The sequence below is a fragment of the Oryctolagus cuniculus genome, chromosome 4, assembly GCF_051225735.1.
Source record: "Oryctolagus cuniculus isolate XC-2025 breed Fujian yellow rabbit chromosome 4, ASM5122573v1, whole genome shotgun sequence".
NCBI classification, from domain to species: domain Eukaryota; kingdom Metazoa; phylum Chordata; class Mammalia; order Lagomorpha; family Leporidae; genus Oryctolagus; species Oryctolagus cuniculus.
Genome location: NC_142870.1, coordinates 129,505,868 through 129,533,172, shown reverse-complemented (window position 1 = coordinate 129,533,172; position 27,305 = coordinate 129,505,868). Strand labels below are relative to the sequence as shown.

The 27,305-nt window shown below is 38.3% G+C and overlaps 1 protein-coding gene across 1 annotated transcript in view; it reads left to right on the top strand.

Moving 5' to 3' along the window:
- The window catches only part of LOC103350418 (arylacetamide deacetylase-like 2), a 29,352-nt gene extending 6,806 nt beyond the window's left edge, over nt 1-22,546 (top strand). The window contains exons 3-5 of the mRNA XM_017346847.4: nt 3,606-3,675; nt 5,923-6,094; nt 21,938-22,546. Coding sequence (XP_017202336.3) covers nt 3,606-3,675; nt 5,923-6,094; nt 21,938-22,540 — 845 coding nt within the window. The 3' untranslated portion in view covers nt 22,541-22,546. The remainder of the gene's footprint in view (nt 1-3,605; nt 3,676-5,922; nt 6,095-21,937) is intronic.
- Nucleotides 22,547-27,305: the final 4,759 nt, after the last annotated feature.

The window sequence follows — 27,305 nt, the reverse complement described above, 5'->3', positions numbered from 1 at the left end:
AAGAAAAGAAAAGAATGACGTGCTGTCTATACTTACTCTTCATCAATATCTTAAATATCCTTCTGCCCCCAAATTCTCTCCCTTGCGTGGTTCTGACTTTTGGAACTCTACTCTAATCCCTCATTCTGCAATTACCCTCATGCTATTGGCATGCAGGTCTCTCTCCTCTGATACTGTTCTTGAGTTTTGAATCAAACATATACAACCAATTAGATGTGTATGTCTATATGGACCACAGACCACAAACCACTTGAGCTTAAGTATGACCAAATACAGTTTATCTTATGTCCAAACAGTCTTAAGGAAATGAAAACCCACCATTTATCAAAACCAACATATCAATCTCGTGAATGTTCTTAGTGACAATTGTTTATTGTTCTTTACTGTTTCTTAGTGCCCGCACTCAATTAGCATATCTCGTTTATTTTCCTTCCTAACAGTTTGACTTTATATCCATAATTTAGTACTTCATCTTGCACAGACACCTTTTCTTGATGTCTCCACTGCCTCCCTGTTCAACTTTGCTTCATCCACTACTTTCAACAATACTGAGTTACTTTTAGTTCCCTAAAGACTTCATGCATTGTCCTTTCTCCCTGCAACGGTACTTATTTTAGAACATCTTTCATATTTTACCCCCAGAAGATGACTCACCTGTTACCTTCAGATAAAATCTGTTTTTTTCTCATGTGTACATCTGTGTGTCTGTGGGCGTGAGATCTCTGGCTGTTTTCTGCTGTTTGCAATTTTCAATTTATCTTTTTTTTTCTTTTGTTCCAGTATTTCTTCCTTCTTCTTCTTCTTCTTTTTTTTTTTTTTTTTTTTGACAGAGAGAGAAGTCTTCCACCTGCTGGTTCACTCCCCAGATGGCTGCGCGGCCAGAGCTATGCCGATCTGAAGCCAGGAGCCAGGAGCTTCTGGGTCTCCCTGGCGGATGCAGGGGCTCAAGGACTTGGGCCATCCTCCACTGCTATCCCAGGCCATAGCAGAGAGCTGGACTGGAAGAGGAGCAGCCAGGACTAGAACTGGCACCCATATGAGATGCCAGCGCTTCAGGCCAGGGCGTTAACCATTGTGCCACAGTGCCGGCCCCTAAAATTTCTTTTAAAATTAAGAAATCTAGGAAAATTTGGCTTTGGTAGTTTTTTAAATATAATTCCTTGGTTCTTGTTTTATCAGCATTTATCCTAATATCTTCTTGTTTCTAACTTGTTCCTGCACATGCTACACATTCAATGAATGGGCATGGAATGAAGGAAAAACATGACCGTAGATTACATCAGCAAATACTGTGTGAGTTGGGACACTTTGAGATAAGAATAAAACACAAAAAAAATCTTGATTTGATTTTAGTTGTAAGGTAATTTAAAAATAATTTGGATGTAAAAATAAAGACACATATAATCATTGAAATATAATCATTGAGGGGCTTTACAAATGAAGGTCAAAGGGCCAGAACTGTGGTGCAGTTGGTTAAGCACCGACTTGGGACAGCTGCATCACACATCAGTGCTTGTTTGATTACTGGCTACTCAGTGCTTCCAATCTAGCTCTCTCTAGTTTGCCTAGGAAGCAACAAACAATGGCTGAAGTAGCTGAGTCCCTGTTACCCACATGGGAGACCAGGATGGAGTTCCTGCTCCTTGCTTTGACTCTGCTCAGTCCTGGCTCTTGCAGCCATCTGAGGTAGTGACCAGTGGATGGAAAATCTCTTTCTCTCTCTCTCCCTCTCTCTCTGTCACTCTTGCAAGTAAATAAATAAATCTTTAAAAATTAAATGTAAAAGATAGAGTGCTTTTACATCTTGCACATTTTGGTCTTTATCTGTGTATTGCCCTCCCCTCCCCAAATTATCAATTCAACATTTAATGGAAACGTTCTTTTTCTTTTGTTTACAGATTTATTTATTTATTTAAAAGGCATTTACAGAGAAAAGGAGAGACTGAGAGAAAGATCTTCCATCTGTTGGTTTAGTTCCCAAGTGGCCAAAACTGACAAAGCTGGGCTAACCTGAAAACAGGAGCCAGGAGCTTCTTCTGGGTCCCCCACGTGGGTGCAGGGGCCCAAGCATGTGAACCATGTTCTGATGCTTTCCCAGGAGCATTAGCAGGGAGTGGGATAGGAAGTGGAGCATCTGCATCTTGAAATGGTGCCTTATGGGATGCTGGCGTTGACAGGCAGTAGCATTGCTGGCTACACTACAGTGCCAGCCCTGGAAATATTATTTTTCTAACTAAAAGACTAAGTGATTTACTTTTCTGTTTTCCAGGTTGTTATGCACCAAATATTAAGTTTGATGTATCTAACTTGAAATTTTGTCAATGTGCCAGAGAAGCCTTAAAAAAGTTTGGAAATTGATCATAATTCTAGAATTCTCTGAATTTCTAGGGTCTTGTATAAAAAAGAAAGCAGTATCAGATGTCACATAATTTGCTAAGGTGCTTTGGCCATGGCACTGGTAAATCAGATTTTTGGACACTTGGGGAAAGATGTGGAGTGTGTCTGTATGTATGAGTATTGGGAGACAGTCAATGGCTTGTATGCAAACATCCCAAGACTCATCTGTACATCTAAGACTTACATTGGTTTGGAACAGGCTTTCTCAAAAGCTAGTTGCTGTTCCTAAGCTTCTGCCTTAATACTAAGTTTATTTTGGCCATTTCCTATTGTGGCATATTGAAAGAGAATGGAAGTTTTGAGGAATTATGTTATTGACCACTGTTGTTTTAGGGAGTCAATACCTACTGTTAAAGATGCCTTGCAACTTAAAATTGGGTCTTGTTTTAATAAATCTATTGTGAACTGAAAATAAGTAAGTCAAAACTGTAGTTAATACATGTGACCTACCAAACAACAGCTTCCTACCTTAAGTGCTCTTAACACTTGCATTAGCTTACAGTTCTATCTCAAGGCAGAAATCTAAAAGCATATTGCTAGCTCGGGAAAATTAAAAATTTGCAGTACCATTTCTTTGGAATGCTTATCACTTATGCAGCATGGTAAAGTAAAAACATAATAAGTTAAACTGTATTAAGTCAGAAATCATTTATAATTTTTTTCCTGAGTTTAGAACCAAATGAAAGATTATGCACAGAATTCAAGTTAATGAAAGTCAAAATATTATTATTGTTGTTTCCAGTGAAAGTTTTGGAGAAAACATATGTAGGTGCTTGGCATGTCATGTTTTAGTTACAGAGATTAACCAGTCACTGTGGTCTACCCTACTGTCCAATTACACACACACTCCCTATGGAACTTGCTGCCTAGAGTTGCAGAAAAATAGAGAATGCAAAAGGCCACAGAGGCACTGGAGAAGCGTTGTTGTGTACAGAGAGCTGATGCCAAAGAAAAATTAAAATGAGCCGAGACTAATTTTTCTCCCTTAAATACTTATTTGCAAAGTCATCTTTCTCCTCTGGAGAGAGTGACTGGCAATACTAGGGTGAGCAGACCATGTGATGTTAATTCTAGTCCCCCTCATTGAAACAAGAGTGTGAAATAGAGATTCCTGTGAAGTGCTCACATTTCTTTCTCTGTTTATAATTATAATTGAAGGTTTTTTTTTATTTGAAAGTATTATTTTGACTTTTGTTTCTTCATTTCAGAGCAGACGGCTCTCGACTTCCTAAACAGATGGACGGCAAAGACACTAGATGCTGTCGTCGTAGGAGTAGAGTAAGAGAATGTTTTCCTTTGGCAACTTTGATTTTTACCTTCATCCAATAGAGGTTTTATTTTAAATCAAGTCAGATATGCTTCAAATATGATTTTAAAAAATTAGTTTGTTTCCTCATTACCATTGTGACATAGACTGCTCCTTGGAAGGGTCCAATAACCAATTATTCTCCCAGAAATGTGGGAATCTCCCAGTTATACCCAAAAGAGTTTTCTTGGAATAACTACTGCTCTAACTACATAAAATTCAAATGCTATAAGTCTCTAGTTGTGTAACACCTGGACAACAGAAAGTAAATTAATCATTATGCATTTGGGATATTGAGTCATATTTTGGCTGGTAAGAAAATGCTTAACTTAAGAATAATTCTTGTTTGGAATGATGTAGGTGATAAAGATTAGGACTAGCTGAGAATATTAAGCCATGCTTAAGAAAAGTGGTTTTATACTTGGATTTGTCTAGAATATACCAGAGTGTCTTAAGCTGGAACAGTAATTTCATATCCATACTAGTATACTTTGGATTTCTGAGATCTAGGATAAATTAGGATATCTGCCATCCTCTGGAAGAATATTTTCTTCTACATTTTTCTACTCCATAAAAATAACAATAATTACAAAAATATTACAGATTTCTGATACAAAAAATTTTATAAGATTTAGCGGTTTTGGTTCTATTTATTTATGTATTTTTTAACTTGGAAGTTATAGAAGGTTAAAAAGAGTTAAGATTTAATCACTTAAATAGAATGTTTGCTTTTATATTCATTATACTTTTATCAGAAGGGCACCTAAAAGAACTTCAACCTTTTATCATTATCACCATTGTGTATTTTAATTTTACCTGTTTTAATACAGTGATACAATTTTTCCTGCCTTATATAGTATGAATCCTTACAAATTTTGTTGATATTTATTCCTAAAATACCTTAAATATGGTGCATTTCAAGTAATGCACACAACATATCTAATGTTCCAGATACATCTATATATGTTTTACATTTTATTTAGAACTTTCTAGATACAATTTATCATAGAATTCTTTTTTTTTTTTTTTTTTTTTGACAGGCAGAGTGGACAGTGAGAGAGAGAGAGACAAAGAGAAAGGTCTTCCTTTTTGCCCTATTTATTTATTTATTTATGCCCTATTTATTTATTTATTTATTTATTTTGACAGGCAGATTGGACAGTGAGAGAGAGAGACAGAGAAAAAGGTCTTCCTTTGCCGTTGGTTCACCCTCCAATGGCCGCCACAGCCAGCGGGCTGTGGCCGGCGCACCGCGCTGATCCGATGGCAGGAGCCAGGTACTTATCCTGGTCTCCCATGGGGTGCAGGGCCCAAGGACTTGGGCCATCCTCCACTGCACTCCCTGGCCAGAGCAGAGAGCTGGCCTGGAAGAGGGGCAATTGGGACAGAATCCAGCGCCCCGACCAGGACTAGAACCCGGTGTGCCGGCACTGCAAGGCAGAGGATTAGCCTATTGAGCCACGGCGCCGGCCTATCATAGAATTCTAAGAACTCTATAGCCAATATTTAATATCAAGTATAAATATTAATAGATTTTATCACCCTGAAGAAAATAATACTTCAGCTCTGAGAACAGGCTAACAGAGTACAATTCTGGCTTTACTGACCCACATATATTAGGGAAATATCCATTAAAAATAATTGGATATAACTTGCTTTAAAAATTCATTGAACAGAAACCGGCAAAATCCCTAGGCTATTTTAGTGTTATTTGCATTTCAATATTTTAATTTAGATTTCAATTATTCAATTATTCATGTATGTGTTGCCATCTTGTAGAATTTTTATCTTAATGTCTTTGAAATATAGTACATTTGGCTAGAATATACACTGAGATCTGTTGCCTTTAAGCAAATTCTTGATACTTTTTAAAAAATTGATTTCCAAAATGCTTGGATCACCTGTTATACTGAGAACATGATGTAAGTTATAGAACATCTCCAATCCAAAATGCGCTTGGCCTAGGTTTTTGCTTACAATACCCAGGGAGATCATACCACTCCCATGAATCTGCTTACACAACACCATTCATGGACTTTAGGTACAAGACTGAAAAACATGTTTCACTTTCAATTCAATATTTTAAGCAAGTAATATTAGTAGAAAATTCATACTTTGTTTTAAAGCGATTGAACAATAAGTGTTAAATTGCATTTATTTGGTCACTGAGCACCGTTTGAACAGATGCAAACCTAATGTTTCATTGTTCTTTTTTGAAGCTATAGACTAGCTCCTCAACACCACTTTCCAGCACAGTTTGAAGACTGCCTAACTGTAGTCAAGTATTTTCTTCAGGATAAAATTCTTACAAAATATAGAGTGGATCCTACCCGAATCTGTATTTCAGGAGACAGTTCTGGAGGTGCGTTAACAGCAGCAGTGACTCAAAAGGTACATTATTTTTGTGTTCAGCAAAGGAGGTAGAGGTTGAGGCTCATTTCTCATTTCCACACAGATATCTAGTTCTTATGGCGCCAGTAGTTAAAGACCATCCTTGCCCATTGAATTACCATGGTACTTTGTAGAAATTCTATTGACCATAATCTTTTTCTGAATGTTCCTTTTCCATTGACCTGTATGCTTATCTTATGCCAATACTATGCTGGATTCAACTGTTTTTTAACTTATTTATTTTTATTAGTATAGAGCGAACAGATTTCATGTATTTTATAATTACAATTCTAAGAAGATAACTCTACTCCCCTCTCTCCCATTCTACCTTCCTCAATCTCCTGCCTTTCTTCCTTTATTTTTTTCTTTAATATTTGCAAAGATACTTCAGTCCACTCTATAACCAAAGGCTTAATTCACCATTAACCATAATATTCAACAAGTTAAAAAATGGGAAGACCATGGTTCCACAGGAATATAAACAAGGGATAAAAATAACAATCATATCACAAGATGTTGTTTTATAATTTTTAAATAACCTATATTAGCTATCACATATCAGAGAAAACATGATATTTGAATTTTTAGATTGAGAGGCTAATTTCACTAAATATAATGGTTTCTGGTTGCATCCATTTTGTTTCAAAAGAAAGGATTCCACTCTTTTTTATGGATGAGTAGTATTCCATAGGGTATATATTTATCACATTTTCTTTACCAGTCACCCATCGATGGACAATTGGGTTGATTTCATATCTTAGCTATTGTGAATTGAGCTAAAAAAATGGGCGTACAAATAACTCTTTCATATACTGATTTTATTTCATTGGGGTAAATTCCCAGGAGTGGGATGGCTGGGTCATATAGTAGATCTACTTTTAGATTTCTGAGGAATCTTCATACTGTCTTTGGTAATGGTTGTACTAGTTTACATTTATACCAATAGTGCATTAGGGTACCTTTTTCCATGCATCCTTATCAGTATTTATTTTTTGGTTTTTGGATGATGGCCATTTTAACTGGGGTGAGGTGAAACATCATTGTGGTTTTTATTTTCACTTCCCTGATGATTAGTGACCCTGAGTAATTTTTTATGTCTGTTGGTAAGAATGTAAAAGATCTCTATAATGAAAATTATAAAACATTAAAGAAATAAATAGAAAACACACACAATAATGGAAAAATCTTCCATGTTCATGGATTCTAAGAATGGATACCATCAAAATGTTGACACTATTTTATCTATGCAAAACGTCCATACAAAATGATTTAAAGATTCAATGTGATCCCAATCAAAATACTGAGGATACTCTGCTCAGACTTAGAAAAAGTGATGCTAAAATTGATGAGAGACCTTAATAGATGAAGCAACCTTAAAAACAAAGACAAAACTGGAGGCATCATAATACCAAATTTCAAGATATTTCACAAGGCAGTTATAATCAAAACATTCTGGTACTGGCATAAAAATTGATATGTAGACCATTGGAATGGAATAGAAAACCAAGAAATTAATCCCCTCAACTACAACCAACTGATTATTTGACAGACAAGCTAAAATCAGTCCCTAGAGAAAGGACAATGTCTTCAACAAATGGCACTGGGAAAATTTTATCTATGCATGCAGAAGTATGAAATAAAACCCTGACCTTACACAGTATGCAAAAATCAACTCAAAATGGATCCAAGAATTAAAGATGTAAATCTACAATCTGATATCATCAAATTACTAGAAAAGAACTTTGGGTATACTCTGCAAGACATTGGCGTAGGCAAAGACTTCTTGGAAAAAAACCCAGAAGAACAGTCAATAAAAACAAAAATAGTCAAATAAGATTATGTTAAGCTAACATTATTCTGCTCTGTAAAGGAAACACTCAACAAAGTCATAACTGATAGAACAGCAGAAAATATTTGCAAACTATGTGATGGATAAAGCACTCTGGCCTCAGAATCAGCCCTTAAGGCACTCAAATCTGGGTAAAAAGCTCATGAGAGTTCCTCAGGCATAGAAAGCCAAGACACTGTGGCAAATAAAAATGACCTAAATGAAAGATCTCTGTGAGTCAGATCCCAGACGAAAGAATGGGCCATCAAAGAAGGAGGTATCTTTCTCTGAAGGGAGGAGAAAACTTCCACTTTGACTATGGCCTTGTCTGAATAAGGTTGGAGTTTGTGAACTCAAGAGCCTTCCATTGCCTTGGCAGCTCAGGATAAGAGCCTCAGGTGAATACTAATGTCATAAATAAGAGTGTTAATTAAATCAACAATGGGAGTCACTGTACGCTTGCTCCCCATGTAGGATCTCTGTCTTTAATGTGTTGTACTATGCAAATTAATGGTAAAACTACTACTCAAACAGTACTTTATACTTTGTGTATCTGTGTGGGTGCAAACTGTTGAAATCTTTACTTAGTATATACCAAGTTGAACTTCTGTATATAAAGATAATTGAAAATGAAAAAAATTAATAATCCAGGACCTATAAAGAACTCAAAAAATTGAACAACAACAACAAAGCCAATCCAGTTAAGAAATGGGCAAAAAAGGGGCTGGCTCTGTGGTGCAGTGGTTTAAAGCCCTGGCCTGCAGTGCCAGCATCCCATATGGGTACCTGTTTGAGTCCCAGCTGCTCCACTTCTGATCCAGCTCCATGCTAATGTGCCTGGGAAAGCAGAGGAAGATGGCCCAAGTCTTTGGGCTCATAAGCCACATGGGAGACCCAGAAAAATCTCCTGTCTCCTAGTTTAAGATCGGCTCAGCTCTGGCCATTGCAGCCATTTGGTGAGCAAACCAGTAGGTAGAAGACCTCTCTCTCTCTTTCTGTGTGTGTGTGTGTGTGTGTGTTTGTGTGTGTCTACCTCTCTCTGTAACTCTGTCAAAAAATAAAAATAAGTCTTTAAAAATTAAAGAAATGAACAAAAATTTTTCAAATGATGAAATTCAAATGGACTACAGACACATGAAAAACCACTCAGGATAACATGCTCCACTGTATTTTTTATTTGACATTGAAATCTTCATTTCTAATATTTCAGTTTGAATTCTCCTCACAATCTCAGTCTCATGGATGATTTTTCTTTGATGTCGTGTGTGGATTTCTTTTAAAAAAGATTTATTTATTTATTTGAAAGTCTGAGTTACACAGAGAGAAGGAGAGCCAGAGAGAGATAGAGGTCTTCCATCTGCTGATTCACTGCCCAGATGGCCACAACTCTGCTTCTTCTGGGTCTCCCACGTGGATTCAGGGGTCCAAGGACTTAGGCCATCTTCTACTGCTTTCCTAGGCCATAGCAGAAAGCTGGACTGGAAGTGGAGCAGCTGAGACATGAACCAGTGCCCATATGGGATGTCGGCACTGCAGGTGGCAGCTTTACCTGCTATGCCACAGCGCTGGCCCCATATGGATTTTTTTAACTCAGGAATTTGCTTCTCATTGCTTCTGAGTAATCCTATCATTAATCTTTTGAATTCCTTTTTAGGCATTTCATCCATCTCTTTGTCTTCACATTCTAATATTGTATTGTTGCTGTGTTCCTTTGTGGGAGTCATATTGTCTTCCTTATTCTTGTTTCTTGAGTTTCTGTGTTTATTTTTAGGCATTTGTGGAAGTTCTTTCTGTTTTTCTCCTCCAATGGCTTTTTTCCTTTGAACTATGCCTCTGTGACTTAGTTTAGTGTCTGCTGTTTCAGCGAGTACCCAGAGGCATGTGCTGGGTGTGGCCAGGGAGTTCTTATCAGTGCTCCAGAGTGGGGTGAGTATCCAGGCTGGTACCCAAGTTGCATGTGGTAGGTCACCTCTATTGTCAGCAGGGAAGAAGATATGATCTCCTCTGTTGATATAATCACACCCTCACCTCCTCTCTTCCAAGGTGATCAATGCCCTGGGTTAGCCCCCAGTGGATGCAACACTCACCCGTGCTGTCACATGAAGGATATTTGCAGTCCTTGTGTGAATGTGGATCCTGCTACAGTGACCCACCTCAGACAGGGAGCTCTGAGTGTGTGGACCTGGTTGCCCAGTGACCTATCTATACTCTATGCCCTATGATGCAATCACAGAGTTCCCACAGTCTCAACACACAAAACTCCCACAATGACAGGGTGGAGAGGCACCCACTAGCCCACCCCATCCTCTGAGAGGCAGACATTCCCAGAGCCAGCTGCCTGTGTATGCTCTGCCTTGGCAGTTTAAGCCCTAGAACCTGTGATATGTTGAGAAGCAGAGGGCACCTCACAATCCTACATGAGTGCCCACCCCCAGTAAATCCTCCCAGCCTGACTCTCAGTGTGGAACACCAGTTTTCCCCTCTGGTAAAATCCCTGGGTCACACACATGTACCTGACCTGCTGCAGCTACTAGTGGTGTCAAGATGGCACCTTGGCCCCGCCAGTAGCTGGGTGCACACACATGAACATCTATTGCCATTACTGATGTCAAAGTGGTGCCCTCTCACAGCCAGTCCCCAGATGCCATTTGTGGGGGGGATGAGGAGAAAGAAACATACTCTTTTTTTGCTGGGTTAGGTGGTACACTGTCCTCTTAAGGGTTCCAGGCCGGACTCAAAGATGGCATACTCCACTAGGCAAGCTCTCCAGCTACATTGCCAGTGGCATGGGCTACTTCAGGCTGCTCTCACTTTGCTTTACAAAGGTGGCACTTCCTCTGGCTAGTTGCTGCATATCCAGACCATCCACGCTGATCCATGGCATTTCTCTTCCCTCTGTAAAATTTCCACTGCAGATTTCTCTCCAACTCTCCCCTGGGAATGCACTCTCTTCACTTTTTAGTTATTGTTTCCCCTCGCCTAAAGCAGTATGTCCTTTCCCTATTCCATCATCCTGGAATCCCAGAGTAGGATCACAGCATAAGTAATTAAGCTAGACTTTTTAGGAACTTCATCAGTTTTTCTACTATGGTACCTTTTGGGTTCCAATCTAGATTTTCATGTTGCATCTAGTTGTCATATCTCACTAGTCTCCTTTAATTTGTGACAGTCTGCTTGTATTTCATTACCTTTCATGGCCTTAATGCTTTTTAAGAATGCTGTTTATTTTCTTATATTTGCTCATTATATCAACTTTCTCCACTTTTTAAAGAGAGAAGTGTGATGAAGCTAGTATTCTTCATTCTTTTTTTGGAGGTGGGAAGCTGCTCTGTACTTTAAGTAATATGACTCAAAGTCTTCCTCTGTGGAAGGAGAAGCCGCGGCCGCCCCCCTACCTGGGTCCCAGCCCCTCAGATGGCTGCCTGGCTTTCTAGAGCCCACCTGGCTGGCAGGGCCCCTGTGCCTCGCCCAGCCACACCACTTCTATGAGTCAGGGGAGGAGCTGATGTGCCCTGGGGCTGTGGCTGCTGCCTGTCTCTGCGGCCTGGAGCCAGCTCATCCCCTGCTCTACAGCCGCATGGCACCTCCACCACCGCCCACTGTGGCCCAAGGAACCCCTCACCTCCTCTGCAAGACCCCACTGGGAGCCCTGTTGGGGGCACCACCTCCACTTGTACTAGAACCCCAGCCCGGTTCCCCACCCAAGGCCACTGGCCCTGCACAGGCTGACAGGTGAGGGAGAGGAGAGCCAGGGGCAAAGCTCCATCCCCCCTTCCTTCCTTCCTTTGGACAAAGTCCTAGGGCTGAGTTTTGTTTTTTTTTTTTTTTGGCAGAGTTACAGACAGTAAGAGAGAGACAGAGAGAAAGGTCTTCCTTCCATTGGTTCACTCCCCAAATGACTGCCATGGCTTGCGCTGTGCCAATCCGAAGCCAGGAGCCAGGTGCTTCTGGTCTCCCATGCGGTTACAGGGGCCCAAGCACTTGGGCCATCCTCCACTGCACTCCCAGGCCACAGCAGAGAGCTGGACTGGAAGAGGAGCAACCGGGACTAGAACCTGGTACCCATATGGGATGCTGGTGCTGCAGGCGGATGATTAACCAAGTGAGCCATGGCCCTGGCCAGGGCTGAGGTTTTAAGCCAGGTCTGGAGGGCAAAGGTTGTGACCTCAACAGCCACCTCTGAGGTTATGGAACCCAGGAGCAGAAGCTGGAACCCCCAAGGAGAGCACAGGTCCCATGGACCGTGGGGTCACTGGGAGGGCAGCAGTGACCAGCTCCTTGAGAGAGGGGTGAGTGTCTGTGTGTGTACATGACAGCAAGGTCCAGAGTTCAGATCCAGATTTCCCGAGGTGCACCATTGCCCCTTCAGGGCCTCTAGGCCCCTGGGCTGCCTCCCCAAGAGCTCACTAAACCACAGGCCATAGTGCCCCCCTCTTCTCACCTACCACACATGTCCTCATGCCCTCCTAGGGCTGCAGGAGGGGGCTAGAGAAGGGAGGTCCCATGTACATATTTATCACCCCTTTTTCATAGCCCCCCAGATCTTTCATACATTTTTGCAGGGGTGCCACTCTCAACGATCCTCTTCCTGGTTAAATAAATCCTCAGACGGGTGCTGTGAAGAAATAAAAAGCAAAATATCAGTCCAGATACCTCTCCATCTGTCAGTTTTTCCATTTACTTCCTCTGAAGTATTAAAAAAATACTAAATTAGAGCACTTAGAAATTTATAGTTCACACATACATATATGTATATGTACACATATTCACATTTATATACATATGCACATACAGTTATATCCATGTATAAACACAGTTATATGAATATCTACTCATATATACGAACATGTACACACATATACATATACATGTACATGTACCTATATCTATCTATCTGTCTATCTATCAATCTATGAGGCTTACAAAAACTTTGTAGAATTAAAAGGTAAGTTTATTTTGGGCAAAAACTTTTAAACCCATGCTTACCAGGGGGTATTTCAGAAGTTCATGAAAAATGTATAATAAAAACAAAACTATGTGTGAATTAAAAAAAAACTTTTGGACTAAAATAAGCTAATCTTTTAATACCATTTTTCTATTGGCTTTTTGGTTAATTGATTTATTTTTTAGGGAATACAAATTTCATAAGTAAACTTTTAGGAATATACTTATTCTTCCCACCATACCCACCCTCCCACCCAGCCTTACACCCTTTCTCCTCCCTCTCCCCTTCCCAGTCCCATTCTCCATTAAGATTCATTTTCAATTAACTGTACACAGAAGACCAATTCTATACTAAGTAAAGATGTCAACAATTTGTGTGTGTGCGCGCACACACACACACACAGAACTAGTGTTACAGTTAACTCTCATAATGCAACTCATTGAGGACAGAGGTCCCAAATGACCTACATGGAGAGTTAGTGCACAGTGACTCCTATTGTTAACACAGTGACTCCTATTGTGGGGCCAGCGCAGTGGATCACTTGGGTAATCCTCCGCCTGCGGTGCTGGATCCCACATTGGCACCGGGTTTGGGTTCTAATCAAATGCAGTAGTAGAGGATAACCCATTTACCATGGTATCAAAGAAAATTAAATATATAGAAATAAAATTAACAAAAAATATGGAAAATCATTATGAAGAAACTTTAGAACACCTTGGAACATATCAAAGTGGGCCTGAACAAAAGGAAACACTTTACTGGCTAGGATGACTGCCTGTTATGAAATTTTATTTCTCCTAAAGTTAATTTAAAAATGCCATGGCTCACTTGGTTAATCCTCCACCAGCGCTTCTGGCATCCCATATTAGTGCCTGGTTCTAGTCCCAGTTGCTCCTTTTCCAGTCCAGCTCTCTGCTGTGGAGGATGGCCCAAGTACTTGGGTGCCTACACCTGCATGGGAGACCAGGAGGAAGCACCTGGCTGCTGGCTTCGGATCAGTGCAGCACGCAGGCCATAACAACTATTTGGTGGGGTGAACCAACGGAAGGAAGACCTTTCTCTCTGTCTCTCTCTCACTGTCTATAACTCTACCTGTCAAACAAATAAAAATAAATAAATAAATAAATAAAAAACCCACAGTGACTTCTATTTTTAATTTAACAATTAACACTCTTATGTATGACCACCCGAGGCTCTTGACATGAGCTGCCTAGGATATAGAATGCTTTTGAATCCACAGATGCTGTCATTATTTCAACAAGGCCATATGCAAAGTGGAAGTTCTCTCCTCCCTTTAGAGAAAAGTACATCCTTCTTTGGTGGCCACTTCTTTCAGTTGGGGTCTCACAGAGATCCTTCATGTAGAATATATATTTTTTTTTTTTTGCCACAGTGTCTTGGCTTTCCATGTCTGAAATGCTCTCACAGGCTTTTCAACCAGACCAGGAAGCCTTAAGGGCTGATTCTGAGGTCAGAGTTTTATTTAAAGCAATTGTCATTCTATGAGTCTACTTCCCATGTTGGAACATTCTCTCCTTTTTAATTCTATCTGTTATTATTGCCAGACACTTGATCCTTCTTATATGATTACTTTAACACTTAATCCTATCTATTTATATGTTAACATTAATAATATGATCACTTTAACACTTAAGATGGCATTTTTACCACCAAGCTTAATGAGATTTGGGGTCCCATGACAAGGTTTTAAACTGTACCATTAGAAGTAACTCCATAGGAATTAATGCAAAACTATAAAACTTTACAGTTATAAAATTCCTCCTCCCTCTCTTATTCCCATTCTTATTTTTTACTGAGATCCATCCTCAATTCACTTTATACACATTTGATTAACTCTATGCTAAGTAAAGAGTTCAAGAAATAGTATGAAGAAAAAAATGAAAAAAAAAGAAACTGTTCCTCGACAGTCAAGACAAGGGCAGCTCAAATCATCCCTTTTCAAAGTGTCAATTTCACTTCTACAGATTTTGTTTTAGGTGCTCTATTAGTTATTACAGATCAGGGAGAACAAATGGTATTTGTCCCTTTGGGTTGGGGTATTTCACTAAGTATGATGTTTTCCAGATTCATTCATTTTATTGCAAATGACTGGGTTTCATTTTTTTTACTACTGTGTAGTATTCACAGTGTACATATCCTATAATTTCTTTATCCAGGCTTATTCAGTTGACAGACATTTAGGTTGATTCTGTGTCTTAGCTCTTGTGAACTGAGCTGCAATAATCATGGGGGTTCCGAAAACTCTTAATCACTGATTTCATTTCCCTTGGGTAAATTCTCAGTTGTGGGATGTTGGCGCTTCAGGCCAGGGCATTAACCTGCTGCGCCATAGCACTGGCCCCTCTCATGCACATTTTAAAATCTTTATTTTAATGTTTTATTGTGGAGAGTGACTACAATGTGTTGTGGTGAAGATCTTTTCTGGTCATGGCTATTAGGAGTTTAATGTGCTTTCTGTACTTGAATGTCTCTTCCTTTCTCCAAATTATGGACGTTTTCTGTTATTATTTCACTAAAAAGCCCTTGTAACCCTTTCTGTCTTTCTGTGCCTTCAGGAACTTTTAGAACCAGTATGTTGCATTGTTTGATAGTATCCTGTAGATTCCTAACAGTGATTTTATTTTTCTAATTTCTTCTTTTTGTTTTTGGATTGTTTTGTCTTCTAAGTTGAATATTCTTTCTTCTGCTTCAGATTCTGTTGTTAAGGCTTTCCACTGCATTTTTAAATTTGTTATATTGAATTCTTCATTTCATTTTGCTTTCTCTTTAAGATCTCAATTTTGCGGGAGAAATTTTCTTTCATGTCATCTACAGATTTCAGTAGTTCTTGCATTTGCTTCTGATTATTTCTATATAATCTTATGATCAATTTTTTTAGTTCAATTTCTGGCATTTCTTCAGTCTCATCATCTTCACAATCTAGTATTGAAGTGTTGTGTTTATTTGGGGATGCCATGTTGTGTTCCTTATTCTTATTCTTGTTTCTTATTTCAGCATTTGTAGAGATATGTCGCTCCCCCTCTTCGTGGAGGAACGACACAGGACCCTACGCTGTTCTTTCGTCTGCTCGGCCCTCCCCGGGTTTGCTGCTGGTTCTTCCCGGGTTGGCTACTATCCCTTCCACCTCCGTGGAAGGGCAGTTCCCCCTGGCCACATTCCCCACTTCCGCAGGGGAGCGGCACACCGCCGGCCGGCTCTTCTCGGGGGCTGCACAGGTGTTCCTTCAGCTAGATGTTCCCCATAGATGTTCCTGGTGCATGCCGTTTCTCTCCTCCTTTATAGTCCTCCTCCGCCAATCCTAACTCGGCTGCCCACACGCCGAGTACGCTGCTCTCCTCCAATCAGGAGTAGGTCCTACAGTTTATTGGTTGAACTGGAGGCAGCTGCGTAGAAGCTGTTTTCTCCTCTCCCAGCGCCATATTGTGGGAGAGCAGATGCATAGAATAAGTCTTAATTCCAGTAACTCAGTCTAGTCCGAATTGCTCCCCACAGAGATACTTGTTGGTTTCTTCCTTTTTTTTACCTGTGGTGGCTTTTATCTTTGTACTATGCCTCCTCTGTGGCTAAGTGGAGAGTCTGCTTTCAGTGAATATCTAGAGGCATGTCATGAGTGTGGTCAAGGAGCTCTATTCAGTTCTCCAGGGTGAAGGGCATGTCTAATGTGACATACCCAAGTTTGGTGTGGTAAATATCCTCTTTTTTTAATCAGAAGGGAAATTTATTTCGCTCAGCTGAGCTCCTCTCCTCTAAGGAGACCAGTGCCTGAGTGCTAGCCCCAGTGCTTGTAATATTCATCTGCTCTGCCCCAAGGACCACACAAAGAATCTGTGCAGTCCTCAGTGTAAGCTCAGATTCCCCAGCAATGTCCCTCACCAGTGAACTAGGAAGCCCTGAGCATGTGGAGTCTCCCACAGTGACTACCCACAGTCCCAGCCACACTATGAGACTTCCCACACAGCCTCAGTTTTATTCAGTCCTAGCACACAAGTTTCCCACAGTCACATGGACCCAGAACTCTGTTAATTCTCCCCAGCAGAGTCAGGAGTCTCCACTCTGCTGGTTGCTGAGCATGACGCAAGCTGGTGCAGCTATTACATATGTCCAAAATGGTACTCCCCTCTATTGGCTTGTTACAGGATGCTGTTGTAAGGTGACTGGAGAGAGAGAAATGTATCCCTCCTTTTTTTTCTCCTCTAGATTGGCTGGTACACTATCCTCCATGGGACTCCAAGGCGTGTTCCCACTAGGCTCTTCCTGTCACTTTATCACCAGTGGCATGGGCTGCAGTAGTCTGGTCTTACCTCACTTTCCAATGCTGGTGCATATGTTCTCAGCTGCTGGGGTCCTTTTATTGGCTTTTTGAGTGTTCTCATATATAGTAATCAGTAACATCACACACACACACACACACACACACACACACAAACCATACTGTAGATTCCAAGCAGCTATGATAGCAAAGCCTCACCTTTGATTCTGTACCAAAGGTCACCCCTTAATCCAACTTGCTCCACCTTAATCCCCTTTGGGGTTAGAGTTCTATGTACATTTTCTAAAAATAAAGAAGAATTTCATTATCAAAAAGAAAGTTTGAAACTATTGACTGATTGATTCCTGAGTTATCTTGCAGCCTGAACTAATTTGCTGTATCTTACAAATAGCATTGTTTATTTGAAGGATCTTATGGAGTTGGGTGGTCTGGTAGTAAGGAAGGTTAATATTGAAGAGTTCCCTGCTTTGAGATTATTATACTAAGTGCTATAACATGTTGCAGAGCAAGCTGACCTTAAATTTTATCTGGAACTGGTTTTGCAAGTGTAGATTCTGAAAAATATTTAATAATTACTCAGCAGTAATCAAGCAACATCTTGACACACCTGCATATTTGATGCATTTGCTTCTCTTTGTAAAGAAGCTTAATTTAAATAATTATATAGCCATAAAGATTATGAAGATGGAAAGGCCTACCTTATAGCTCCTTATAGCTTTCCAACAGGTTAATCATAAATATTAACACAGGCATCAGAAACAGAAGCGAGTCTCAGTAAAATCTGTAGTGAATTGTTCTCAATTAAAATTAACTTTCATTCTAGTCCCTTAATGAAGTATAAAGGAACATAGCATCTATTTACACAGTATGTTCTGTCTGTTCAAAGGGATTGTTGCTGCTGGTAATAGTGCATCAGAACTCAATGTACTTAAATAGTATTTGCAAACATGATTTCTTTTACCATTTCATATTTATCTATATGATCATACTTTAAGATATGTATTCTTCTTGCACTGCAAAACTTTCTATTTTTAGTATAGGTGCTGCTGAAGTGAGAACAGACTACAAAACTTTCTACCTGAGTCATATTTTGATCCAAAAATTTTTCTTTTCACTAGGTTTATCCGAGTCATCAGAACCAACTTTTACTTTATGATGAATATAAAGCTTTCTTATAATCTCATAATGTTACAATTGATTGGCAATATATTACAGATTTAATGCTTACAAACCGTGGTGTCAGCCGGTGCCCCTGTAGCTCAATAGGCTAATCCTCCGCCTGCGGCGCCAGCACACCGGGTCAGGGTGCCGGATTCTGTCCTGGTTGCTCCTCTTCCAGTCCAGCTCTCTGCTATGGCCTGGGAATGCAGTGGAGGATGGCCCAAGTCCTTGGGCCCTGCACCCGCATGAAAGACCAAGCGAAGCACCTGGCTCCTGGCTTCCGGTCAGTGCGGTGCGCTGGCCACGGCGGCCATTGGGGGGTGAACCAACGGAAAAGGAAGACCTTTCTCTCTCTCTCTCTCTCTCACTGTCCACTCTGCCTGTCAAAAAATAAAATAAATAAATAAATAAATAAAATTAAAAAAAAACCTGTGGTGTCAGTAAAACTTCGCTGCTGATAGATCAATAGTTTGTGGACTCTAAAAAGACACATGGGTTATTTTGTCTTTTATACCATTCTCTGCCATTTCTTATGTCTGTAGTTATGATTTATATGTTGAAGACTATGAAATCTGAAACTTCCTCTGAGAAAACTGTCCTGATCTCTGAATTCAGATACCCAAATTGATTTCTTCCTTGGTGTTCTGTATAAGCCAGACTTTCCTCCAAGCAAATCTATTCTCTTTTTCTGTATGTTACTGGGAACAATTTATACATTACTAGAGCATAGTAGTTATCCCATTATTTGTTGCATATGCATATCCCCATCTAGACTCTAAGTGCTTTGGAATCTGATATATATGGACATAGGTCATATTCACTGATACATATATACCATGCTTTTAAACCCTGACATCACATCTATATTTCTGCTTTCCTCATCCATCAAAATATCTCAGGGTTTGAATTCCTTGCCTTTCTTCAATTTCTGTTTTCTGATTAGCAACTTCCTTTAACCTGGTCCATCATATAACAACACAATCCCACAGATTATTCTTAATGTGAATCTATGGAACACATTTAAAGACATTGTCCCTGCACTCCTCTGGAACCAGTGGTAAATGATTACTCATCTATGGATTCAGATGTGTTTAATTTGTTTGCCCAAGTAGGGTGTGGGTGGGTTCATCCGGTCCTCTCCCTGTTTACATAGTCACTGTTTGTTTCTCTCCATGGTTCCTGGTCCAAGGAAATGAGAAAAGTCTGCAGAGATCCTTTATTGTGAATACTTAATGGGCCTGAGCCATATTCCTGGCCACAGGTTACTAAGATGTTTGTCCAAACACCATCTCTGCATCCTCAAACAAAACTGGAGCTGAACCAATATTTCCTGTGTTATGCTTGATGGCTTATTCACAGGCTTTGTCTAAATCCTTCTAGTGGGATAGCAATCACAACCGTTACAATGCTAGATGTCTGGGTTGAAAATAACATATATGCCAAGTTTTGTGGGAAAAAAAATTCATCCAGAATGGGTAAAGCCGTGCCTGCAGTGCCAGCATCCTGTAGAGGCACTGGTTCGAGTCCCAGCTGCTCCACTTCTTCTCTAGCTCTCTGTTATGGCCTGGGAAAACAGTGGAGGATGGCCCAAGTCCTTGGGCCTCTGCACTCATGTGAGAGACCTGGAAGAAGCTCCTGACTACTGGCTTTGGCTTTGGATAGCGCAGTTCCGGCTATTGTGGTCATCTGGGGAGTGAACCAGTGGACAGAAGACAAATCTCTCTCTCTCTCTCTCTCTGCCTCTCCCTTTTTAAAACTCTGCCTTTCAAATAAATAAATATATCTTTAAAAATTATCCACAGGTATTATTTTGCATATATCCATCTTTCTCTGGGTGATAGGTCGTGCATCAATTCGTGTGGATGTGCAGGACTTTGGAGAAACACACATCCGATCCTGGGGGCTTAATGGTAGGATCCCATCCCGTGTCAACCAGTGACTGTATTGAGAAGGGTAGTAGTTGATGAGAGTCTCAATATAGGGACTTCAATATAACCCTTTGACATGAGGAACTTACCAATGTAAAGGCAAATTTTATGCCCAGTTGGTGGTCACAGGGCATTTGGAAAGAATTTACCAACACATTGGACTGAATGAAGTGAGCTTTATACAAAGCATAGGTATCCACTACAGAGAATTCCTTTGAATAGGTTTTGAATAGTTCAGTTATACATTGATGCAGGCCTCTCCATGCAGGGAATAGTCATGAAAAATTTCTTCTTTGACCTTTACCAGCTTTATCTCAAGCAGTCATCTCTCCCAACTCAAGACACCTATGAAGACTGTTTATGAACAGAGAAACTGATGTAAGAGTGAAATGGTGCTGGCCCACTTCACTCCAAAATTTTGTTTTATTAATTTCAAATATATTTTCCACTTGCTCCAAAGATCTGCATTTAACAAGAAGCTAGAGTCAGGAGCTGGATCTGTGACATAGGCTTCTTAATCACTCTATTTGAATCTGTAACTGGTTCTTCAAGTTATAGGCCATACCACTGATATTATGGACATCAAGAGAGTAGTTTATTGACACTATGAAAAAAATTGTTCTGTTGTCCATATGTTTATACCAAAATTTGGGACAAATCCATGAAAAACTCTTATGCCATTTTGAAGAATTTAGAATGGAGCACATGTTTAGTCTAGTGGTTAAGGTGCTGCTGTGGTTTAGAGACACATTCTCTTATCCTGAGGTTTTCACTTGGAACAGCAGTGGGTGTTTTCCTTTGTTCAGATGACATTGCTGCAGATGCAGCCTCTGGTGGAGACAATAGCTCCTATAAGATTAATTCAAAGTTTTCTCTTGCAGTCTGCAGGGCCATAGATGGGGCTTCAACATACTCTGCTTCTCTGCCAAGGTATAGGGGTTCCTTGCAAAATAATCTATATGTTTTTCCCGCATATCAAACTTCGTGAACCTCAACATATTTTTTTCATAGTTTTCTCCTTTTGTTTTCCAAACACTCCACCATTCTCTCAGAAAGTAATGCTTGGCATTTCCCTCCAATTTTGTCCATGTATTTTGCATCTGTGTAATGTTTCATGAATTTATGGTATGATGTTGTGAATGTTTGCCTAATACTCAAATATATTATTTTAAAATTGTCCCACATTTAAAAAAATGTTTCAAGATTTTAAATATTTTCATATTGGCAAAATGTTAAAATTATTATTTTGTTATTTTTTAAAAATAAACATTAAAATAATACTAGTTAAGTATTATGTTTATTTCATTTACTTTGGTTAGCTTCAGTCAGAAAGAATTTTTACAAACTTTAATATGAGCATACTATCAATTTCCCCTAGAATCCATTTAGGATCAGGTTATTTCCACTGTGTTTCTCTCTCCTCTTTTACTTTTTCTGTTTCTGTGTTTTTCTATCTCTCCCATTCTCTTTCTCTTTCTTTCTCACTCACTCTATCATTATTTAAAAACTTTAGTGTTTGAAAAGAGCATGAGTTTTTCATGCCAATGAAAGATATTATAAATATTGTGAAAATAATTACAGTTTATCATTACCAATTCATGTAGAATGGCTTATCTCATGTTTAAAGTTAGATTTCTCCTCCTGGTTGTAGAAATCTTTGCCTTACAATGTATTACTATTTGTATTTTAGGTACAGAATGATCCTGAAATAGAACATAAAATCAAAGCACATGCTTTACTTTACCCTGCCTTACAGGCAATTGATTCTTACTTGCCATCTCACCGAGAAAATGAGCATGGTGTAATTCTGACACGGGAAATGGCCATAAAGCTGGTCAGTCTGTATTTCACCAGGGATCAAACACTCCCCGAGGCAATGAGAAGAAACCAGTATATGCCCCTGGAATCAAGACATCTGTTTAAGTTTGTTAACTGGAGTACTCTTCTTCCTGCGAACTATAAAAAGGACTACATTTATACTGAACCAATTCTTGGAAGAGCTAGTTTTTCATTGCCAGCACTTATGGATGACAGAGCATCACCCTTGTTGGCCAATGATTCCCAGTTACAGAAGTTGCCACTAACCTATATCCTTACCTGTCAACATGATCTCATAAGAGATGATGGACTTATGTATGTTTCAAGACTGCGAAATGTTGGAGTTCAAGTTGCTCATGACCATATGGAGAATGGATTCCATGGAGCTTTATCATATATGACATCACCATTTTATTTACATCTAGGTCGTAGGATAAGAGACAAGTACATTGACTGGTTGGATAAAAACTTATAAATAATATATGAATATATATTGCATTGAGTTATAACTTGTGAATACTTTGTAGCTGTGTTGCAAAGAAAAATATAATTTATGTTGTCTAAATTTAGATTTGAATCATTTATAACAGTTGCTGTATATCTCTGAGCTGATTATTAAATTTTATCAGTGTAATTTGTCTATTTTCCCCTTACTTATAATTTATTATACTTATGTTGGCCCTAATAAGCAGTAAAACTTACTGAAGTTGAGAAATAAGAATGATTATTGGCAAATTAAGGAAGACAGTTTCAAGATAGACACAGAAAGTGTAGTAGTAGAGAGTGGGAAAAGGAAAAATAAGGAAAAAATATGCACTCAGTAATGAAGCACATGTGAATATGGGGTAAAACTTTTTTTTCCAAAAATCTGTCATATATATTATCTCAGTTTCTCAAAAACAAGTCACTTCTTCAGACCTTTTGCTGAGTCAAAACCTAAAATAAGAAGTTGAAGATTTATTGCTTGAAAAGAAATCTCTAGCATGCTAGTATGGATCTGAGTATTAAGCATAATAAACTGAATCAAGCTAAGCTGTTGGAAATGCAGTAAAGAAGAATATTGTCTGTGTGTGAATGTTCACAGTCCAGCAAATCCCTGAAAAAATGTTGTGTCTACTTGTTCGTTTGAAATCAGACATTCTTTCGAGCATCCATCAGAAGGCAATTAATATATAACAGAGTTTTTGGAAAATTGTTCATGCATTGAATTCTGTGAACATTTTGTGCCTCTTCTAATTTCATAATAGCTTTTTTGTTTGTTTGTTTCTTTCATTGCCTTTCCTCACAGCTCCATTCCTATAAACATAGGAATGGAACAAAGCGAAAGGACTTAAACTCTGAAATGAAAGGGAAGATGTGGCTACTGTTGTCAGATCCTGAAATCTGGAAATGTGAATACTTCTGGATTATGCCCTTGCCACCCACAGGGGAAAAAAAAAGATTCTTATAGTGACATACATACAGGTGTGCATTGTGTTGTTTATTTGTGCAAGGTGAATATCTTACTGCTACTGTAATTTGAGTCTGACATTTTCAGATCACCCAGTAGAATGTCATATTTTAGTATTAGTCTTACATGAGGGTACTTCAGTAAGTTCATGGAAATGGAATTCAACACTATTTATTTTGACTCAAAATATTTTTGAGACTTATACATATTTTTTTCATAATTGTTTTCCAGGAACTTTTTGAATGCTCCTCATATATTAGGTATTTGGTAAATTTATTTATTATGGTTTTGTTTCCAAATTCCATTGAATTCATATTATGTGAAAATACCATCTTCCAAGAAAGACTGTTTTAATTCTGTTCAGTATGTGTGACTTATTTTGATTTTGACGGTGTGATTTGATTTTCCTTGCCTAATAGCGTTGACTAAAACCTCCAAAACAGGTACATTTGAGAGGCAGAACAAGTATCTTAACTTTTTCCTAATTTTAAGGGTAATGGAATTTATATTTCACTATTACATTTGATGTTATATTAGGTCTAGGTTTTCCATTATCTGGTTGCAGATTTTTACTTCTATTGCTTGTTTGTTAAGGAAATTAATATTATCATATGATTAATTATTTCAAATGCTTTTTCTTCATCTATAGAATTTATCATATTTTCCTCAGCTAAATATGACCTATACGTTTAGCTTATTGTTGTTTATATATGTTGTATATAAAATAATTTAAAACCCATTCTAAATGTATTTTGTATGTAATATAAAATTATTTGTAGAAGTGTTAGCAATTATTATCCTCACTTTCATGAGACATTTTTGTTTATTAACTTTCTTTTTTTGGTCTTGACATATTTTTGTTTCTGTGTTCAGCTGGTCTCATAAAATGATTCATAAAGAGTACCCTATCTACTTGCTTTTTCTTCTTTGAAAAGTTTGTATAAGCCTCATTGTATTTCTTTGTTCAGAGTTTTGAAAAATTCAGCAATCAACCCATCATGCCTGTGGTATCTGTTATAGAAAACTCTTAAAGTTACACGTTAAAACCCTACATAGTTTTATTTATAATCAGACTGTTTAAAATTTTAATCCTAAGTTGCTTTAGTAATCTTTTTTATTTCCAAGGAATTTAGCCAATTCATCCAAGATTTCAAGTTTATAGTCATCCTATTGGTTTTTTTTAAAAGATTTATTTTGTTTATTTGAAAGATAGAGTTACAGAGAGAGAGGTAGAGATACAGAGAGAGGTCTCCCATCCACTGGTTCACTCCCCTGATAGCTGCAATGGCCAGAGCTGAGCTGATCCGAAGCCAGGAGCCAGGAGACTCTTCTGGGTCTCCCATGCGGGTGCAGGGGCCCAAGCACTAGGGCATCTTCTACTGCTTTCCAGGCCATAGCAGAGAGCTGGATCAGAAGTGGAGCAGCCAGGACTAGAACCAGTGCCCATATGAGATGCCGGCGCTTCAGGCCAGGGATTTAACCTGCTGCGCCACAGTGCCAGTCCCCATCTTATTGTTTATTATATTTTATATTGGTCAATGCCAGTGGAGTTTGGAGTGCTGTCTCTTTTTCATTTATGTTATGAGTTCCCTGTAGAGCCGCTCAAAGATTTATATATTTATTTATTGTTTTCAATGCCTCTCTGTCTTTTTATCGATCCTATTTATTTTATGTTTACTTCATTAATTATTGCTGTTACCTTTATTATTTTTTTCTACACATTTTTCAACTTTTTTGTTGCTTTTACTCTTTTGAGATAGGTGAATAGATCAAATACACACTTTTTAAAACTACTGTATATAAGGCATTTGAATATGCAGAAACTAGAAATAATTTTTTGACATTTTAAAGTTCAACAACAATTTGGATGAATAAGAAACTCTTTCATGATAATAGTATGTTTATTTACTTATAACGAAATTTCCAGATCTCCCATAATTAATACAGTGCAACTGTCAGAAACAGTATTTATGAAGTGAAAAAAACTGAATTGATATTAAAAATATGATGAAGTACATGGATTATTTAACCATTGAAGGAATATAATATTGCTAACAGCTTTCAGTTTTATGTATGAAAAATAATGTTAGTACATTGTAATATAACAATACTACTGGCTTTCAATACAATGAAAGAAGGCTCTTGAGTCTTTTGCCAAAGACAAACCAGTACAAATAATGAGAATGAATGGCTTTCACGAGAATTTACACATCAGATTAAATGAAATGAAGCAGTGGAAATCCCACGCTTAAATGACATTGAACAAAAAGGGATCTTTGGTACTATAATTTGTAGATAAAAAATGCAATGTTGAGTTCAAACCAGTAACCAAATATTATGTAAAGTCATTATGACTTATTTCCAGAATTAGCTGGAAAAGAATAAGCATTTCATATTGCCTTTGCTGTTCCAATATTCTTAAATTAAATGTGCTATAAAAACTCTGATTGTGATAAATAATAGATAACTTCCTATATTAAAAAAGTCAGTTATTTGGGGGCAGATATTTGGTCTCATAGTTAAAATGCTACCAAGGATGCCTGCATTGCATGACAGGGTGCTTGAGTCTGAGTCCCATCTCTACTCCTGATTCTTCTTCCTGTTGATCAAGGCCTTAAGAAATAGTAGTGATGGCTCTAGAAGTTGGGTCGCTGACCTATATAGAATACTCAGGTTGAGATCCTGGCTCTTGGCTTTGGCCTGGTCCAGCACAGGCTGTTGCAGGCATTTGGGGTGTGAATCGGGATGGGAGCTCTTTCTCAGTCTTTCTGCTGCCCATCCCTCTTCTCTTTTTGCCTTTCAAATTAATAAAATAAAATAAATTGATCTATGGTAGAATATTTTTAAAAAGAAAGAAATCTCTCAACATGAAAAATAGATCAGTAGTTATCAAGGGTTAGCAGTGGGGAAAATGTGTGACCTCAGAAGTATAGTACACGCTAGTATTGGGGAGTGATGGAACTATTATGCACCTTGCTATATATATCCATGTATTCAAATCCATAGTACTATACAAAAAGATCTTTGAAGTTTAATATATGTTCATTTTGTCTTTTTATTTTTGTGGCTAAAATTTTAATCTATTACATATGTATTTTTCAATTGTCATGTCACTAATGGTAAAAAAAAGAGAACAGATTTCATGTCACTCATAGATAAAATTCTGATTATAATGACATTTACCTTAATGTTCATTTAAACAATAAAATAAGTACTTGACTTTCAATTTCAACCTTCCGAATAAGAGACTTATCTTAACCCCATTTTTTGAAACAAGTAGAATACTGTAAAAATATGTTAAAATATGCTTATTTTCTTTGATTTTAAAGAGAAAAGAAATCTTTTATTGTTCAAAGCCTAAGTGGAACAGTTTTTTGCTATTCTAATTTCTGAAAGTCTATTGAATAAATATACTCATTAAAATAATTTTTTATTTATATAAAGAAAATAGATTTATTGTACTTCATATGTACAATTTTAAGCACATAATGATACTTCCTCCATCTTCTTTCCTTCCCTTTTTAAAAAATTTTTGCAGTAATATACTTTCAGTTTACTTTATAATCACAAGCTTAATCCTCCACTAAATAAAGAATTCAATCAGTTACAATTAGAAAGACTACTGTTCCACAGGAGTATAGACAAAGGCCATAAACAGCAATCAAATCTCAAGGTGTCAATTTCAGATCTTAGCTATTGTTAATTGAGCTGCTATAAACATATGGGTACAGATAACTCTTTCATATGTTGAGTTCTATTGAATAAATTCCCAGGAGTGGGATGGCTGGGT